Source organism: Leptopilina boulardi, unplaced genomic scaffold, assembly GCF_019393585.1.
Source record: "Leptopilina boulardi isolate dan_hultmark-lab unplaced genomic scaffold, ZJU_Lbou_2.1 LbouV2_330, whole genome shotgun sequence".
Classification (NCBI taxonomy): Eukaryota; Metazoa; Arthropoda; class Insecta; order Hymenoptera; family Figitidae; genus Leptopilina; species Leptopilina boulardi.
In genome coordinates this window covers 110,521-128,696 of record NW_026137897.1, presented here as the reverse complement: position 1 = coordinate 128,696, position 18,176 = coordinate 110,521, and the positions used below count along the sequence as shown (strand labels likewise).

Sequence of the window (18,176 nt, the reverse complement as noted above, 5' to 3'; positions counted from 1 at the left end):
TAATGGAACTGTGATTTAAGGAGATTTATGGTTTAAAGCAGGGAGTATTAAAGATTTCAAGAGCTTTTGCGTTAGCTCGGGAGAATTGTGGTAAATGAGACTTTGTAGGAGATTTGGTAGGATTCCAGGACATTTTTAATATGCCGCTGAGACACATTTAACTTTGAAAATTATAGTAAAGACTTTTAGACTTTGATAATTATACGTATATGAAAATCTTTTATAATAGTAGAGGACACTTTAATTCTGTTGTCATTTTACTGTTATATTATTCTTAATACTATCTTTTAATGATACTACCATCTTTTTATTTTTGAATTCCATCTTTTTTAGTGCTAATTTCATTATACCTTTCCTAATGCTATATCATTAAAAATAATAGCATATTATTTTTTAAAAATATAATAAAATTGTAATGTATTCCATTAGTAAAATTAATTTTTTTTTTTTATTCTGATTGAATTGTTTGACACAATAGTATCATATTTATTGGGAATTTTATAATATTCAAGTTGATGTTTCACATCATGAAAAGGTATATTGTTAATAAAATGAATCGAATTGGAACGAAACGAGAGAGTGGCGCAATTATTCATGGCCAATTAAATAGCAGTCCGACGGTCCATTCATCCTTTTCTCGCATGCGTTCAAAATTTTTGTTGGTCATTTATATATATATTCCCACGTTTTTCCAATTTCGCCTGCATATATATATATATATATATATACACATACAAGATGATCTCTCGCTGTGCGATGTTATCTGCACACATTTCCCGCGGGGCCTTTAAAGAGGTCCCTAAAAACCGAGACTCGTTATCGAGAAGAGAAGGTGTTGCTATAGCGTATCGAAGCCAGAGAATAACCAAGTGTGAAAGAATCAAAGAGAAGGGAAGAGAATGAAAAATAGAGAATGAGCGCAGCAGAGAGAAGAATTATGCCTTTCGCGATCGATTCGACCGCCTTAAAATTTATCTCTTTTTGCCACTTTATACTTTGATTTCTATCTTATCGTTTTTTTTTTTATTGCCTCTCTCTTTCTCTATGATGAAAATTTTATTACTAAAAAAATCCATATTGTTCCAAAAAGCAAATTTTTCGGTAAATAAATGATTTTCAAATAATGAAAATGTGAAGCAAAATAAATTTTTTGGATCTGGAGAGTGAGAGAGAGGTTCCTTTTAATTAGCCCCTAGTCCCTTATTTCTCTTAAGGCCAAATACCAATCTCTTTCTCTGGTTACAGCATCGTTTCTCGCCCCCTTTTATATTCTGTGTATCTCTCCTTATTCTCTCTCATCGTGTCGGTATTCTTTCACAGGTTGTCCTCGTCGGGTTCCCTTTCTCTTTTTCTCGCTCTCTTGTTGGACCCATCTTCTTCTTGTTCTTCTTCTTTCATAGCCCAAGCAGGCGGGGCCATGGAGCTTCGGCATTCCACGTTGGTCATTTTATTTTAGCGCCACCGTGTGTGGGAGAGAATCGCACGAGCGATAAAGAAAGAGAGATGCTGCTGCACATTCGTGAATCCGTCTCTCTTTATATATATATATATGTATATGTATACCAATTCTAGTTTGGTGTTGGTCAAACAGGGCCAAAAGGGGGGTGTAAAAGGTACGTGGGAACTGTACCACGCTGAGACGCAGGGACCGCAACAGAGAAGCTGATGCCGCAGGTTTTCGCGTTCTTTGGTTATGACGCTTTTAAACAATCACTAATGCGATCAAAAATATTAATTTCAAAATATTTGTACCAAAAATATTTATGATTGTCCAACAAATGGATTTAAAATATAAAAATCGAGTTGAAATTTTATTGGGAGAGAAATCTGATGGTCCTTGAAGGATTTTTAAGAAGTTGAAGCCAAAAAGGAATGCGGGATCTTCCCTGCACACACAAGTGTAATCTTCTGGTTTAGTTTTATGTGATAGGTAGCGACAAATGAAGCAATAAAAATCCCACGTAAGAATCTTGCTCTCGACCTTTCTTTTTCTTGTCCACTTTCCCCCCCACATTTGGTGGAAGTCAGTTCTCTTTCTCGCACTCGAAACTCGGACTTGTCCACACAGCAAGATTCAAGATCATGGAAGAGGCTCCAGAAGTATATAAGGGTCTCTAAAAGAAAGAGAGAGAGAGAGAGAGGAATCGCGATCTCAGAATCTTAAGATTGAAGCACATGAACAACGTGCGTGTGCTTATTTTATATTATGCGCCAAACCAGCAGTACGAAATGCTCCCCCCCCGTTTGACAATGGCCTATTCAGAATCGCAGACTCAAGAATGCGGTTGACTTTCCTCCTTTATTGTATTTTCGAGCAACTCTCTCACTCGAGTGGGTGGTTATGTCGATAATCTGCCCGAGTGCACAACTCGAAAAGGCGAATCACTGCCTCCGTGAGAGGCAAAACAAAATTCATTCTGAAAAATAATTAAATCTCCAAAGTTTAAAAATCAAATTAATGTTTGAATCTTTTGTTGATATTCGTTAATTTCAAAAAGATTAGGAACATTAATTTTTAATACGGTTCTACCATTTAATGTGGGTTTAATAATTTTAAAATCATTTAGTATGAACATCTTTTAATGCTACTATTTTTAATATGCTACTATCATTTAGTGTTGTTAAATTTAATATCATCAGGTTTTAATAGTATACCATAATACTACTAATCAAATTGATTAGTAGCTTCTGATAGTACTAAAGTAGTACTTAATGATTCACTATTGCTTTTGATGATAGTATTTTCTAATAATGCCGCGTCTTCTAATCCTATCATCTAATTACACCATCCTTTAATACTATCATCTTTTAATATGCTATCATTTTTCAATAATAGAATCATTTAGTGATACCAAATTAATTTAGTATTTCTTTTTTAGATATTCTGCATCTTTTGCTACGTACCATTTGATAATGATTTTATCATCCGTTAATATCATCTCATGCTGCAATCTTTGAAGCCTATCATTAGTGCTGTAAAATCATTTAATGCCACCATTCAAACATCTTGAAATGTTTCCTACCATTTTCAGATATATTTTTTAATGCTCTAACTATTTTTAATGATACTACTTGATTTTAATGATTCTTTAGTTTACGAATTATACAAAATTGTTTTTCTTAGACTCTTTTAATACTAAACCGGATAAATAAATTTAATATTTCTTGTTTTCTGTATTAAATATAAGAAATAAAAAAATGATAAATACATTTATTTAACTGAATAAAATGTTTGTATTGTTTCAGAAACAGTAATGGCGCTGGCTCGTCAATCAGAGAATAAAACATTGATTCTCTTTGATCAGGTTTATCGATCAATAGCTGTATTGAGTAGACCATCGATAATAGGACTCTATCAAGCAATGGTTGATTATGTCTCGCCAAAAAATACACCTGATACATTGCAACAACCATTGTCACGTGATATGCTTCAAGAACGTTTTACTGAATTTTTTATGCAACTCTTTCCAATTGCCTATCATCGTACAGTAAATCCAAGTCAACAGGATTTTACATCAAAATTTAAGGATTGCCTTTATAAAACAATGGATGAAATACAACCATTTGGCGATATACCAAAGCAAATTTCACGTTCAGTTGCAAAAAGTTTAGAAGCAACTCGTGTTCTTGTACAGGCATTGACACTTGGTAAAACAGTATTGGATAAAACCGATAGTGTACTATTTTCAGGAACTAGTCATCATCAATCGAATTGCTATAGAGCATTATTAAGAATGACACATTGTCCAAAGTGTAAAGGGATTTCATCGTCTGTTAGACCGTGTAAAGGATTTTGTACAAATGTTGTTAGGTGAGTACATATTTTTTCTGCATATTATTTTTATATATGCACTGAGAAAAATATATGCTATTGAATCAACAGCATTTCTACCAAAGGCATAAAAATTATTGATTCAAAATCATATGCTATAAAATCTATATAATATTTTACAAATTCTATAGCATATACTTTAGAATGATTTTTATGCCTTTAGCAAAAATGCTGTTGATTCAATAGCATATTTTTCTCAGTGTGGAAATGTGTTTATTTCCTATTAATGTTTTATTTAACAAAATTAAAATTTAGTCGAATTATTTATCCGAAATTCCATTTGATTATTAATTCTAATTGTTTGAATTTTCATTTGATTTAAACGAAATTTTGCCCTGAAATTTGATTTTGAAATGGAATATTTTTGTATAGAATTGTGAATATAATTGAAGAACATTATTCTTTGACAGGGGTTGTCTGACGGAACCAGCATCGGAGCTCGATTTAGCGTGGTCCGGTTACGTGGAAACGGTTGAAAGACTGGTTATTGCTGTCGACGGTGTTAGCGATCCTCTCGGCTTGAACGCCGAAAAGGCGGTCAGACAGCTGGACACCCGCATTTCGGATGCCATTATGCACGCAATGGAGAATGGGCCCGCACTCGAGGAAAAGGTCAGTCGAAAAACAAACAAAAAAACAACTCTCTTTCTCTCTCTCTCTCTCTCTCTGAATCAGCTAAAAATTGCCAAGCCTAAATTACATTGTGTCTATATACCAAACGATCATCTATTTATATTTTCGTCTATATAAACAAATATACGTTTCAAAAATTTATTTTATATAAATAATTGTTTTACTTCAAAAAAAGTTGATTATCTGAAACTTTAGACTAACAAAAATATTGCCAAATCAAATCGCGGTGAGGGTGCTTTGAAAAGTAGTAAATATTTCGTAGACTGGCGCACTAGTGATAATTTTATTCATTCAGAAGGAAAAAATATTTCTTTTTTTGCAAAATTAATTATTTTTTTTTAAACGATTCTTGCTTGAAAATTGAAATTGATCATAGAAAAGAAAAGTTCAATATTTCGGATGAAATTAATAATTGAAGAGGAAAATGAGCTTTTGGAAGAAGAGACAGAGAGAGAGAGTGATAATGAATAATTTTCTCAGAATGATTATTATCGTAAATTGATTCGTATACCAAAGTGACGTCGGATTATTGGACCGGAAGTTTGAAAACGAGCGTATTTTCCATTCGTTATTTTTAGTTATTAAAAGTTACCCCCGTAATCCGACCATAAAAATCGTGGAATTCTTTTTCGATATCAAAATTAATTTATTGCTGATAAAATAGATGTATCAATTATATTTATTATTATTATTATTATTATTATTATTTATTATACAGGGTAATAATTAAGTTCTAGATTTTTCTATAAAAATTTTTTTTACTAGTGCGGAACTTAATGATTACCCTGTATATATATATTTACTGCACGTATATATATACTCTTCAATGTTGGAATGCCAATATTGAGTGACGCAGCGAAAAACGTTGTGGGCGAGGAGGTAAAAGACTTCCACTTAATCCTTTCGCATCCACCTCTTGTACCTACCACCTCTCAAAACGATATATGTCGGTATAAAACTGTCATACCATATGATTTTGACGTTGGATCTCATTATATACACGGCTATTTAAATTTTACATTAAAAAATTTATTCTCCTCTCACTTGGCGAATATTTTATTTTCTAAAAATGTTTTTTTACTATGAATGTCTCAATTTTTGTTTTATCAAAAAAAAAGGAATTTATATTAAATGGACAATGATTTCTGTTAGCAGTTTCCAAATAAAGTAGAGAAAATGACTTTTTTCCTATAATAACTAATGCCATAGTAACTAACTGTTACCATAGTAACTGTTGCCACAGTAACTAATTCCACAGTAACTAATGCCACAGTAACTAATGCCACAGTAACTAATGCCACAGTAACTAATGCCACAGTAACTAATGCCACAGTAACTAATGCCACAGTAACTAATGCCACAGTAACTAATGCCACAGTAACTAATGCCACAGTAACTAATGCCACAGTAACTAATGCCACAAGAACTAATGCCACAGTAACTAATGCCACAGCAATTAATGCCACAGCAATTAATGCCACAGCAACTAATGCCACAGCAACTAATGCCACAGTAACTAATGCCACAGTAACTAATGCCACAGTAACTAATGCCACAGTAACTAATGCCACAGTAACTAATGCCACAGTAACTAATGCCGCAGTAACTAATGCCGCAGTAACTAATGCCACAGTAACTAATGCCACAGTAACTAATGCCACCACAGAAAATTAAAAGGCATTAAAATAAGCTGCAACGCTTATTATTTTAATCCAATTTTACTTATTTTAATCCATTTTGTTATTAAAATAAGCAAAATTGGATTAAAATAATAAGCGTTGCAGCTTATTTTAAGGCCTTTTAATTTTCTGTGATCTTAGTAGGTAAAGTTATTAATAGTCAGACAGTGAGGGCATAGACTTCAAGTCTATTTCTTTAATTTTTCCAACATGAATTAATTAAATTTCCATTGACTGTTTCTCAAATCCTTATCTTTGAGGATTTGAAACATCTTCTGAGACATATTCTAAATGTAACAGACAGAGAGATTATAATCTAGACTTATTGTTAGAGATAACGTTCAAAGTTGTAAACTTGAAGCAAATGGCTTCTGTTGTTCGAAAGTGACAAAATGAGACTAATTAGGTGTTGTTAGAGAGAGAGAGAGAGAGCTACGTTTTCGGTATTTCAAACATTTGTGTGAAATTGTATATGCAGATGAGAAAACTAGGGAAAAATAATCCGGTCTGAGAGACAGTTATTGCAGTTTTAAGATTTAAATTTCTGTTCTAATCTCCTATATGATAAAAAAAATAATGAAAGAGACAGAGAGGCAACTAGGAAGGAAACATTTTGTATTTCCGATGAAGAGAATACTATAAATTTTGAAATCGAAGACATAAAAAATGGAGGGGGGGGAGGTGGAGAGACAATTTCGGAAAGTTCAGAGAAAACTTTGAAGCTAGTTTTTTGGCAGGCATCTCTTTATTTTTTTTTTCTATTTCGATCTTCTTTTGGTACTTAATTTCTTACCTGTTAGGACCTGGTTGGACCTGTCGGAACCTGCGAGAGCATTGATGGTGGGCCCGCCAGGGGGTCTCTCGGGACCCACAATTCCTCTAATAATTCCTCTCGCGGTCGGACAACATTCTGCGTGCATTACGTGTCTGCATTCCTCTTGGCCTTTGCTCCTTTGGACGCAACAACGATTGAGGTAGATCGTTAACGACGTTAAGGTAGCTCTCATATATATATATATATATATATATATATATATATATATATATATATATATATATATATATATATATATATATAAGCTCCCTATTCCTCTATGTTGAGGATTCTCTCGATTCAGAATTCTATTTTTTTTTTAGGATTTCAGCGAATCGTAGAATTAGAATTCTATTTATTTAATGCTTCGATAGATCAGAATTCTCTTATTGAGGATTCATGATAATGACAAATCATATACACAGTAAAACAGAAGATATTAATTTCTATGAGTACTAAATTTCCGTCCGACAGATCTGGATTTTTCTTTGGATAGAATTTTCAGAAGTGTCAAATCTTACCTGGCAGAATTTTTCATTCAATAGAATATATGAGAACAGAATTTGGTGAAAGTACCAAACTTTTCGCTGGACAAAACTTCGATTAAACAAAATTTTCATCTACACTGAAAAAAAATTCTAGTTAGAATAACCAGAATTCTGGTTAGGGTATATTTAACATTTTGATTCTGGTTAGGTTAACCAGAATTCTGGTTATTTTAACGAGAATTCTAGTTAATTCAACTAGAATTCTGGTTAACATAACTAGAAAGTAATGTTAAATATAGCCTAACCAGAATTTTTTTTTCAGTGTATAACAGAAATCTGCAACAGAAATTTTGATAGAATTTTCAATATATATAGGTAAAATATTAGTACGGCAGAACGTTGATTGTACAGAACCATATTCTTAAAATTATAAAGTACTTGCGACAAATTCTGTCATTCTGTTTGAATTGCTCATATTCTGTTGAATGAAAATTCTGCCAGGATTTGTCACTTCTGAAAATTCTATCCAATGAATTGAAACTAAATTTTTCAAGAAAATTCTGAATCAGGAAAACACTTTGGTTTGCACTCGACATATGGTTGTCTGTATATGTATAATATAATTGGTTTCTTTTTATTCTTTTTGAATGGTGTGTGGTCCAGGACAATACCTGTGGGTCTCTCAATATATATATCTATACTCTACCTGTGGAGTGTATAACGGGGGATCCCAGGCGCCGCAAATGTGGGGTCGTATACATACCGTGAAATTCTCCTCTGAAGAAATGTCAATGGGCGCTTGCTCTCCATTGATACACAGCTCTCACTTAGTTTGTGTCTGTATGTGTGTATACCTTTGAAAGTTTCGAGAGTAGACACCCGCGCACCTGTGTTGCCTCATATATATATAAAGAATTGTGGTTTCTTTTTCACCTTAAAAAATTGTTGAACATCAGTGAGAAGCGGCGCCTCGTTTATTTTCCATAAGACACATCTCTAAACACCACAAGACAGACAAGTGCGGAATACTTTAAAGCATATAACATTTTTGCGGATTAGACTTTGTAAAGCTGACATATTCAATTCGTTATAGAGCCAATCTCTGGTTACATATATTATATAGTCTTCTATAGATGAAAAGATCGATCTAGCGGTGTGCCTTTAAATCTGATACTCGATATATTATATGTCTTGATTGTTCCCTGGAATTTACTTTGCAAAGGTATTTTTCTAATATAAAGAGAACTTTGTGGGTTTATTATAAACTGTCAGTTAAATCCAAATTTTTTAATTGCATTCGTATTTTATAAAGAATTTTTATTTTAAAACAGTATTTACAATGTAAATATACAATAAAAAAGCTAAGACGAAAACTCATTGACGCAAATCCGTAGATTAAGAGGCTCCTTCACTTCCGTTTGAATAAGGATAAATATATAGATATAGAGAAAAAGAGAGTAGAAGTCTTTGTATGTATGGCGATGAATGCAATATAAAGAGAGAAATGCAAGGAGGCTCGAGAATAATAATAAGACATTATTATAATTCTCACGCGGATGGGAGAGAAAAAAATAGAAGATATAGAAGCACCTATAAGAATAGATGGATGAGAGTGATAATAAAAGTGAGAAAGAGAAGAAGAGAGATAGTAATTTTCGCGTACGGTGAAAGAACACGAGATAACGGCTTATATATTTGTTCGTTTTATATATACAATTATACTGGCGTGTGTGTGTTGAACCCTCCAGAGGCTCACGGAAGTACAACTGGGAATACAGGAAGTGAAACTTATGTCTCTAGTTACACTTTGGGCCTGTACATGTTTTCCCATTGGGCAAACTTTTGTCGCTTCACTTTTTGTGTAAAAACGAACGCGTGGGATTGTGTTAAAGTTTTCATATATAACACTCTGACTCTCGTTAGAACGTTTAACAGTCCTCTTTTTTTTCTCTTTCGAAAAACAACAATAATATATAAAGTCGTATGAACACATTATCTTTTTAGAATAATATATAAAGAGAGAAATTTCAAATTCAATTATAGAAGAAAAACATTGAATTTTCCTGTAAATATTTTATGGAACCTTGTCAGTTTTTCTATATAAAAACTAGATAACGCCCTACAAAACTGTAATGCTATTTCCAATCAATGCCCTACTTAGGAAAAACTATCCAGGGCCGAGTTAGTTTTGAAATGGAAATATAGGCCCTGTGGGGTGCTGTTTTTTCCTCCATCTTTAGTCAGTAAAGCTAGGTAGCGCCCTACTAAACTTAGGGAAAACTATGCAAGGCCTAGTCAGTTTTTATATATTAAAATGTGGGTTTCCTAGAGTGTTGTCCAGTTTCTGGTATGGCCCTAGTCTGAAAAACTAGTTAGCGCCCTAAAATCAAATCAATGTCCTACTTAGGAAAAAATGGCTAGGCCTAGTTAGTTTTGAAATTGAAATATAGGCCCTGTGGGGTGCTGTTTTTTCCTCCATCTTTAGTCAGTAAAGCTAGGTAGCGCTCTACTAAACTTAGGGAAAACTATGCAAGGCCTAGTCAGTTTTTATATATTAAAATGTGGGTTCCCTAGAGTGTTGTCCAGTTTCTGGTATGGCCCTAGTCTGAAAAACTAGTTAGCGCTCTAAAATCAAATCAATGTCCTACTTAGGAAAAACTGTCCAGGGCCTAGTTAGTTTTGAAATTGAAATATAGGCCCTGTGGGGTGCTGTTTTTTCCTCCATCTTTAGTCAGTAAAGCTAGGTAGCGCCCTACTAAACTTAGGGAAAACTATGCAAGGCCTAGTCAGTTTTTATATATTAAAATGTGGGTTCCCTAGAGTGTTGTCCAGTTTCTGGTATGGACCTAGTCAGAAAAACTTGTTAGTGCCCTAAAATCAAATCAATGCCCTACTTAGGGAAAACTAGCCAGAGCCTTGTCAGTATTCCTATAAAATACCCTATTTTGTGAATTAATTCATATTTCAAATATATGACTCGTTCATTTACATTTTTTTTCTACAAACTAGGAAAACTAACGAGGCCCTGAACAGATACCTATGTTAAATAGGTCAAACTTGGTGTATTAATAATTGAATTGCGATTTTGTTTGAAAACTATTATTATATATATGAAAAATTGATAAGAATACAATTTTCTTTTGGGTTGTCTCTTACAATGTGTATTTTTTTTCTCGCTCGAACTGCAACGTTCTAAGAATGGTAAATGCCGAACAACCAATTTACAGAGATTCAGTCGATCTATATAGAGATTACGACCAGACGGGCTACATAAAAGCCAACGAGAGATATATATATAGAGAGAGAAAGAGTATATAGAGAAGAATAGACGCCGAAGTAGGTAGACTACCGCGTGAGTAGAAGAATAAGAAGGAGAATCAAAAATGAGGGAAAAAATATAAAAATAAGTATTATAAGAAAGGATGAAGAAGGCCGCGTATATTTTGTAGAATTTTTGAATTCAATCGAATTTGCGTATAATGTAAAAGATTTATATTTTATGCAAAATAGTTAAATAAATTAAATTTTTTTTAGATTTTTTTTTAACTGTACGTTTTCCATCAAACATTTTACTGCTTGAATTTTATTTTATTGAATTGATTGTATTTTCTTCTTTTTTTGATGCGCTCTCCATTTTCGTATTGAGCTTCCATTTAAAGTTTTAAACGTTTTCATTCGCAATTTTATTTATCACCTTAAAAAAAAAGGCTTGTTTTATTGCTTTATACTTTAAGGATAGAAAAAAAAATGTATGTTTTTTTCATTCTAAAATTATTGATTTAAATAAAATTTAACATTAATTAATATTTCTCTTTATCTTAGTTTATTTAATTATTATTATCTTCTTTGAAGAATTTTATCAGATTTCTTGTGTGGCGACGCTTTGAATATAAAATTCCAGACGGCGAATCAGATGCAAAAAAAAAAAAAAAAAATCGAATCAAGCGTTTGAGTATTGAATTTCGCAACAAGTTTCTCACGTGTCGGCGGCACACTCGGTCTGTTAAGTCATTATTCTCGAATAATGTGTTCTCTCTCTTCATATATATACGTTTCTCGGATTTATATGGCGCATTGTGACTAGTTAAAATTTTGCGAACAATTTCACTGTAACAATCAAAATAGACAATGCCATTCCATTTCGTATATTAGATCTATGTTGTCAGTTTGTTTCAATTGTTGTTTTTTCTCTCGTATACAAATGACAAATTTGATTTAAATTTCAAATAAAAAAAATGGTTGAAAAAAATTTATCTTACTCGAAATTGAGCCTAAGAAAGAAGCGTGCGCCTTAGGCGATGATTTAGCCTAATTTGAGTCTTAAATTAGAAAATTAGAGAGACGATTCTGGTAGACTGAGAGGCGTGTTCTTCACCTTTTCGTCTGTAATTCTCATCATCAGCTTTTTGAATATTGCGCGAATGCTGAGGATGCGACGTAAAGCGCTTTTGGTATATCATCAGCGATTCTAAGTACCAAAATACCAATGGCGCGGGTCATTGATTCTAGACGGCACAGTGCCAATCTCTCTCTCTCTCTCTCTCAGTTTTTCTTTTTCTTTCTATTTTCCTGGTGTTTCTCGCTCACGTCGAGAGATTTTGAGATCGTCCAAACACACCTCGCGTTTGCCACAGTCTCTCTCACTCTATTTATCTCTCTCTCTCTCTCTAACGTGGTGCAGTCGGTTGGCGATGTTGGACGATGATTATATCGACCGCGCGTAGGAGGCTGGAGCACCGCCAGAAAAGTCAGAGAGAGAAAGAGAGAGCTAAACACACACATAACACGTGAGGTTTATATACCGCGAGAAGTATCCGGTGAGGGTGGCAAAGTCGACGATGCGAATCGAGGTTTCCTCATACTGATACTATATATATATATATATATATTCATACCTTTTGCTTCGAGCTCATTCCACATTTCCAAAATGCAATTATTCATTGATTCTAGATCCACGAACAACCGCCTTGATCGTATATGGACTTTCACTATAGAATTGTAATTATCGTCAATTGTTATACTATCATCTCATTTGAAATAGATTTTAAAATACCCCAAGTAACGAATTTCTAGCGAATCTGACAATTTTTTTTTAGCAAATTTTTGTGGAAAAGTTGATATAGGGTTCTCGATAGTTTTCCCTATTGATAGAGAAACTATCCAGCGCCACGATAGCGCCTTGATAGTTTTCCTATAAATTATGCTATTATGTGGCATAAAAAAAAGTATTGAAAATCTAGTACAAAGAATTTTTGTACCCGTGTTGAAATTAAAATATCCTGTGCAAAAATTCGCCAACCTGGCCCTGACCTGGCTAAAACAGGGAACCTGACCGGGGTCAAACCAGGCCCTGATCGGGCTTCTGTTTTAATCGATTTTAATCGGGTTGAAGTAGGGCGCTCTTCTGTGGTCCCAATCGGGTTCCCTGTTTCATGCGGATTTGAAGCTTCCCCACGTGAGCCCTGCCAGAGCCCTTTCAAAATTTCTACACGGAATGAGGTACTCTCCAGTTTTCCGTATCGCCCTAGTCAGGAAAACTGACAACTTATTTAACTGTTTTGAATTAATTCCCTCTACTTAGGGAAAAACTAGTTTAAGCCTTATCAGTTTTCCTATAAATTACGCTATTATGTGATGTGGCCCTTGTTGGAAAAACTGACCAGCGCCCAATAAGATGCCCTCTGCCTTACTTAGAAAAAAAAACTGGAAAGGACCTTTTTAGTTTTTCAATAAATTAAAAAATAATAAAAACTTAATTTAAATTTTTTTTTCTCAAACTAGGAAAACTGGCCCTGACTAGAGCCCTATTTTAAGGTCGGTATTTTAAGATAGGCAAAATAGTAATAATTCTACTTAGTTAACAACTTTATTTAATACAAAAGAAATTTTTTAGTTAATTTATTTTACACATTTTTTTTTTGAATTTAGAAAAACTATAGTAAGGTCCCAGTTGGAGCTCTATTTAAAATTTAGGTGTACACTCGATTTTTAACATACATATATACACAAGTCACGATGATGGAATTTAAAAAGCCTCGTAAAAGAATTCGTGTAAAAATAAATTCCCACGTTTTTCAATTTGAAAAGAGAAGAATAATTGCCTCTTGGACAGAAGTTTTTTAATTTTTTTTTTTTTCTCTCACTGACCTTGTTCAAGGCTTCTCAAAAAATCTCAAAAGACTTGATTTGAATTTGAATGCTTTTGAAAACTTGAACCAATTCTTTTCATTGATACAAATACCGCGCTCATATTATATACTTCAAAAAATACCATTTAAATGGAAAGTCTCTTTAATTACGTGCACAGTTTTATAACGTTAATTTCTACTTTGTTTTTATTTTTTATCTTTTTTTCTTTTCGCGGTGGGAGGAGGTTTTTTCCATTAATTTATCTATATATTGTCAAGGCAAAAAAAAAAAAAATTTTTTTTTAAAAAAGAGAAACTTTTTTATATTTTTTTATATTAGCATATATGTATTTCTATAAAAACATCTATCAATTCATTTCCGTCTTAGACGATCAACAAAATGCATATACGTATATTTTTTCTCGATATTTCTCAATTTATCAAGTGTCCAATGGATTTATTAATCTATACAGACAATTGATAAATCTTTCGTATATATATATAGGTAAAAAGAGAAATAAAAAAGAGAAACTTGTTTTTAAAATTACTCATTCTTATTACTGGTAGATTAATGTCGTAGTATTTTTTTCTATTAAAATAAAAAAAAAACAATAATATAAAATTTATAAAAAAAAGTGCTATGTAAAAATAGTCGGTGACAAATTTACTGAGATAATCCTCAAAATTCTGTAAAGTTGAAGTCACTTTTTTTTCTCGCATATTTTTTTATATTGCATCATATTTGCATTTTATAAATATATGCTTTCAAATTTAAATTAAATATATGATATTTGTCTTTATGAAAAGAAGAAATGGGGAAAAAAATTGTAATTTATTAAACACGTAAAAGTCTTTTACAAAAAAAAACACATTTTTAAAAATAATATTGAGTGGTTAGGTTCTTTTTTTCTTTTGCTGTATAACTTTTTCTTCTTCGTCTTCTTCTACCTACCTTATCGACAATAGAACGTAAACTTGAGCAAAATTCTTGACGCTTTCATGATTTAGTGTAATTGAAGGGCTTCGGGCAAGCTATCTTGATAACTTTTTCATATTTTTTAAAAGCAACGAAGGAAAGTCTCAGCACTTAGTTTTATATATATATATATATACACTAAGGGAAAATTTTTTTTATTCGAATCAAATTGATAATTTATTTGAATTAAATAAAAAAAAAAAATTCTTGTTAGTATTTTCTGTTTTTTAAATTTTCTATATAAGAGAAAAAAAAATTTCGCAATTTGTTACTGATAGGAGACTGAAAAAATGAATTGCGATTATATAATTGAGATTTTTTATTTCTTACTTAAAACCGGCTAATATAAAACAGCTGTGCTTTCTATATGGTATTTTTGGTATTTCTTATAATGTACGTTTCTTGGCATGACTGCGCGAGAAATAATGTCGTTGCTATTCGCGCCTGCTGGTCTGACAGTAGCAACAGCAGCAGGCAAATCACAAATTTTGCACATTGAGCTCACGATCACTTCTTCTTTCTCCAGTGTATTTCATAATTTTTAGTTTCTTTTTTTTCGGTTAAATTAATTGCTCTGTTACTCATTTTTACATGAGAAATATTTTAACAGAGTTTATAGTTATGTGAGAAAGCAAATATTTTTTCGCAGAATCGGACAATACCATTATTGGTCAAAAACTGTTAATCTTTTTTTTAATACTAACAGCTATTATTGGTTAAGTACTGGCTAAAGTCACGTCTCTTTCGCGGCGTGAAAATAGACTTTTGGCTAAAGTCACGTCATTTTTATGACGTGGAAATAGACTTTTGGCTAAAGTCACGTCATTTTTACGACGTGGAAATAGACTTTTGGCTATAGTCACGTCAATTTTACGACGTGGAAATAACCCTTTGGCTAAAGTCACGTCATTTTTATGACGTGGAAATAGATATTTGGCTAAAGTCACGTCTCTTCCGCGGCGTGAAAATAACCCTTTGGCTAAAGTCACGTCCTCCTCGCGCCGTGAAAGTAGACATTTGACTTGAACATAACCTCAAAATTTAGATAAAGTTTTAATAATTTTAATACTTGCAAGTCTTTAAAAAATTAAGAATTACAGTGAAAAATAATGGATGTTGGCGCGAATATATATATATATATATATATAAGGTTAAAGTATATAAGTTGAATTTATTCTTCCCCTTTGTTAAATCGATTTTTAAATTTTGCGATGGCTAATCGTGGATGAGACGAAATTGTGAAGAATAATTTCCGGTGGAGGATCCTAGTTCTATTGCAACGCCTCTTTCTGCCTCTCTCTCTCTCTCTCTCTCTCTCTCTCTCTCTCTCTCTCTCTCTCTTGGTTGTATCGGAACATAAAGGAGAGAATCGTTCATTATCAAAAAAAAAAAAAAAAACATGAAACTGCATATCCTTCATGTGGTGGGGCGATTTATATCTCGTGTTGCCTGGCTGACTGGCTCTCGCTTCAGCCGATGGGCATTGAACGCAAGACGAGAGAGAATGCACAGTGTACGAAACTAGGGGGAAAAATGAAATAAAGGACTCTTGAACCAAAGAGAAGGAGGTAGAAGAGAAAGAGAGAGAGAGAGAGGAGATAATAGAAGAGAATATATGTAACAGGATAGTTTTGCAGTTTGTACGAGCTGCCACCTCATATGTTTCTCTCTTTCTCTCTCTTTCTCTTTACAACAATATATAGATATTTCTTCTATTTTCCTATATAACATTCCAATGTTTTTATTATCTATTTTCTCATCTATTATTCTTGTCCTCATTAGAAACATCTCCTCTTCTTGTCACAGATTTCTTTTCATATTGTCATTGATATTTTCTCTATATGCAATATATGGCACTTAGAAACAATATTTTTCTACTTTGGATAAAAAGGAAATTTATTTTTATTTATATCTTATAAATATGTGTGACGCTCCACGGTGAAAGGGTGCTTAGCTGCTTAAAATTTTAGGTTATGTTCATGATAGTTTTTGCTTTATTAAAGATTTATTTTTGATTATTTAACATCAAAAGCATTTTTTACTAAACATATATAATAAAATATCTTATTCTAATGAAAATATTAAAATTTTTCCAAATTACAGTTCATGAAGTCAATAGTCTACTGTAGTCGTAGTCGCTAAAGCGCTTAGAATAGGTATTACATCGTCTGGGTTTCGATTCCCCATGGGGTTGAAAAAAAATTTGAATTAAAATTTTCGTGCTGTGAGTCTTAGAAATTAATTAATTTTTATAAATAAAATATGCGTATAATTAAAAGATTGAAAAGTTGGGGAATTTTTCTAAAGCACATTGAATTGCGTATATAGCGAACCTTAATGTTGTCGGGTTTGGCACGCGAGGGCGGCAGGGAGGGATGCTTTCTTAAAAAGGGAGGCCAGGCGAACCTGTTATACCTGAAAGAACTCGCACGTACCGTGATCGAGCTCTCTCTCTCTCTCTCTTTTTCTTTTCCTCTCATCTCTTTTCCTCACTTGCAATCTTCTTTTCCGTCTTTCCCTTTCTCTCAAATTTGCTTCTTTTCTTTTTCTCTATACCTTTTCTTCTTCCTTCTCTCTTTCTTCACTTTTCTATCTCTTTCTTCAGATTCTTTAGAGAATTTGACCAGCTTTAGAGTGCAGTCAATATATATCGCTGGACCGCGATGGAGTATATATATATATGTAACCAAATGGGAAGGGACGAGTTAGCTTTGAACGAGCGATTGCTGTTGCCATGTGACTGACGCTTCAAACCACTATTTTTCCAGCCAATCGGACCTGCAAACTCATGTATATGCATATATATATTATACAATAGACTTCTCTCTCTATCTCTCAATGGATCTTTTTCCATTTTTCATTTACTGCTCTTTTGTTATTTCCTGTTCTTCTTTCCTGTTTTTTGTCTCTTTTTCCATTCTCAAATTATTTCTCTCTTTTATATATATATATATGTATACATGTACACCGCGAGAGTCATTATTGGTATTTGTAGTCGCACGAATTGGCTTGTTTCGCTTTAAACCATATATATAAGTTGCGGAGAGTAAACGTGACCATTCATTAGCGTGAGAAAGAGAACAAGGTTGGTAAGAAAGAAAGAAAGAAAGAAATGGGTAACAGAAGCTAAAAGGGTAATCTTCGATAAGAAAGAGAGAGAGAGAGATAAACAGGTTTTGAAAATAGGATCTCTGTTTCTTTTTTCTTTATAGATTCGCAAATATCAAGTAAACGTTGTCGCATAAAAAAATCACATTAAAAAATACAAACATAACCTAAAATTTGGTAGGAGCTAAGGTCCTAACAAATTTTTGTCTATTTAATTTTAATATTAACTTTTCTTTTTAATTTTAACTTTAAAAAAATATAAACATAACCTAAAAATTGTTAGGACCTTAGCTCCTACCAAATTTTAGGTTATGTTTGTATTTTTTAAAGTGATTTTTTTATGCGATAAACTTGCTTCTGAATTAGTAAAATTTTACTAATTATTAAGGGGTCATCCATAAAGCATGTGATACATTTTTTCAGAATTTTAACACCCCCCCCCTCCCCCTTGTGATGCTTTTTCCAATACCGATTAATATGGAGTGTGATATTTTGCTGACCCCCCTCCCTACTCCCTA

The 18,176-nt window shown here is 32.8% G+C and overlaps 1 protein-coding gene across 1 annotated transcript in view; it reads left to right on the top strand.

Annotated features, from left to right (window-relative positions):
- LOC127285137 (division abnormally delayed protein) overlaps positions 1-18,176 on the top strand; it is a 68,836-nt gene that overhangs the window by 25,029 nt on the left and 25,631 nt on the right. The window contains exons 3-4 of the mRNA XM_051310974.1: positions 3,247-3,811; positions 4,243-4,444. Coding sequence (XP_051166931.1) covers positions 3,247-3,811; positions 4,243-4,444 — 767 coding nt within the window. The remainder of the gene's footprint in view (positions 1-3,246; positions 3,812-4,242; positions 4,445-18,176) is intronic.